At 61.3% G+C, this 527-nt stretch overlaps 1 protein-coding gene across 1 annotated transcript in view; it reads right to left on the bottom strand.

The window, feature by feature from the left end:
* WDR73 (WD repeat domain 73) overlaps window positions 1–371 on the bottom strand; it is a gene marked incomplete at its 5' end in the record, with an annotated part of 1,374 nt that extends 1,003 nt beyond the window's left edge. The window contains one exon of the mRNA XM_010016176.1: window positions 229–371. Within this exon, the coding sequence (XP_010014478.1) occupies window positions 229–371 (143 nt within the window). The remainder of the gene's footprint in view (window positions 1–228) is intronic.
* Window positions 372–527: the final 156 nt, after the last annotated feature.

Here is a 527-nt window from a genome sequence, read left to right as displayed (position 1 = left end):
TGCCTGAGGTGCTGCCACAGGGTGCCCAGAGGAGCTGTGGCTGCCCCATCCCTGGCAGTGTTCAAGGCCAGGTTGGACACAGGGGCTTGGACCAACCTGCTCTAGTGGAAGGTGTCCCTGCCCGGGGCAGGGGTTGGAACTGGATGATCTTAAGCTCCCTTCAACACAAACCATTCTATCACTCAAGAAAGGCTCCAGAAAAGGAGGTCTGTGCCGCAGAGCACATACCTGAAATGGCAAGGCAGCCTTCCAGAGCGGGAGCCCAGGAGACACCCAGGAATTCCGCACCGGAGCGGGGTGAGGGAATGCTGCACTTTGCTGAGGCCAAAGGCTTTGAGGTTTTCCTCACATCTGTGAGGGTGAGGTGGCCTCTGCTCGAGAGACAAGCAATGGGCTGGCAGCTTGGGGCAGAGCCTGGAGCAACGTGCCCGACACCCATGCACCACCGCTCGCCACACGGCGCCCAGGGGACAGACACCGCCTCCAAGGGACCCTGCGGCTGCCGAACGTCACCCAGGTAGAGCTGC

This window comes from Nestor notabilis, unplaced genomic scaffold (assembly GCF_000696875.1).
Source record: "Nestor notabilis isolate BGI_N333 unplaced genomic scaffold, ASM69687v1 scaffold29736, whole genome shotgun sequence".
NCBI classification, from domain to species: domain Eukaryota; kingdom Metazoa; phylum Chordata; class Aves; order Psittaciformes; family Psittacidae; genus Nestor; species Nestor notabilis.
The sequence above is the reverse complement of the archived record's forward strand: the minus strand, read 5'-3'. Positions and strand labels throughout refer to the sequence as shown.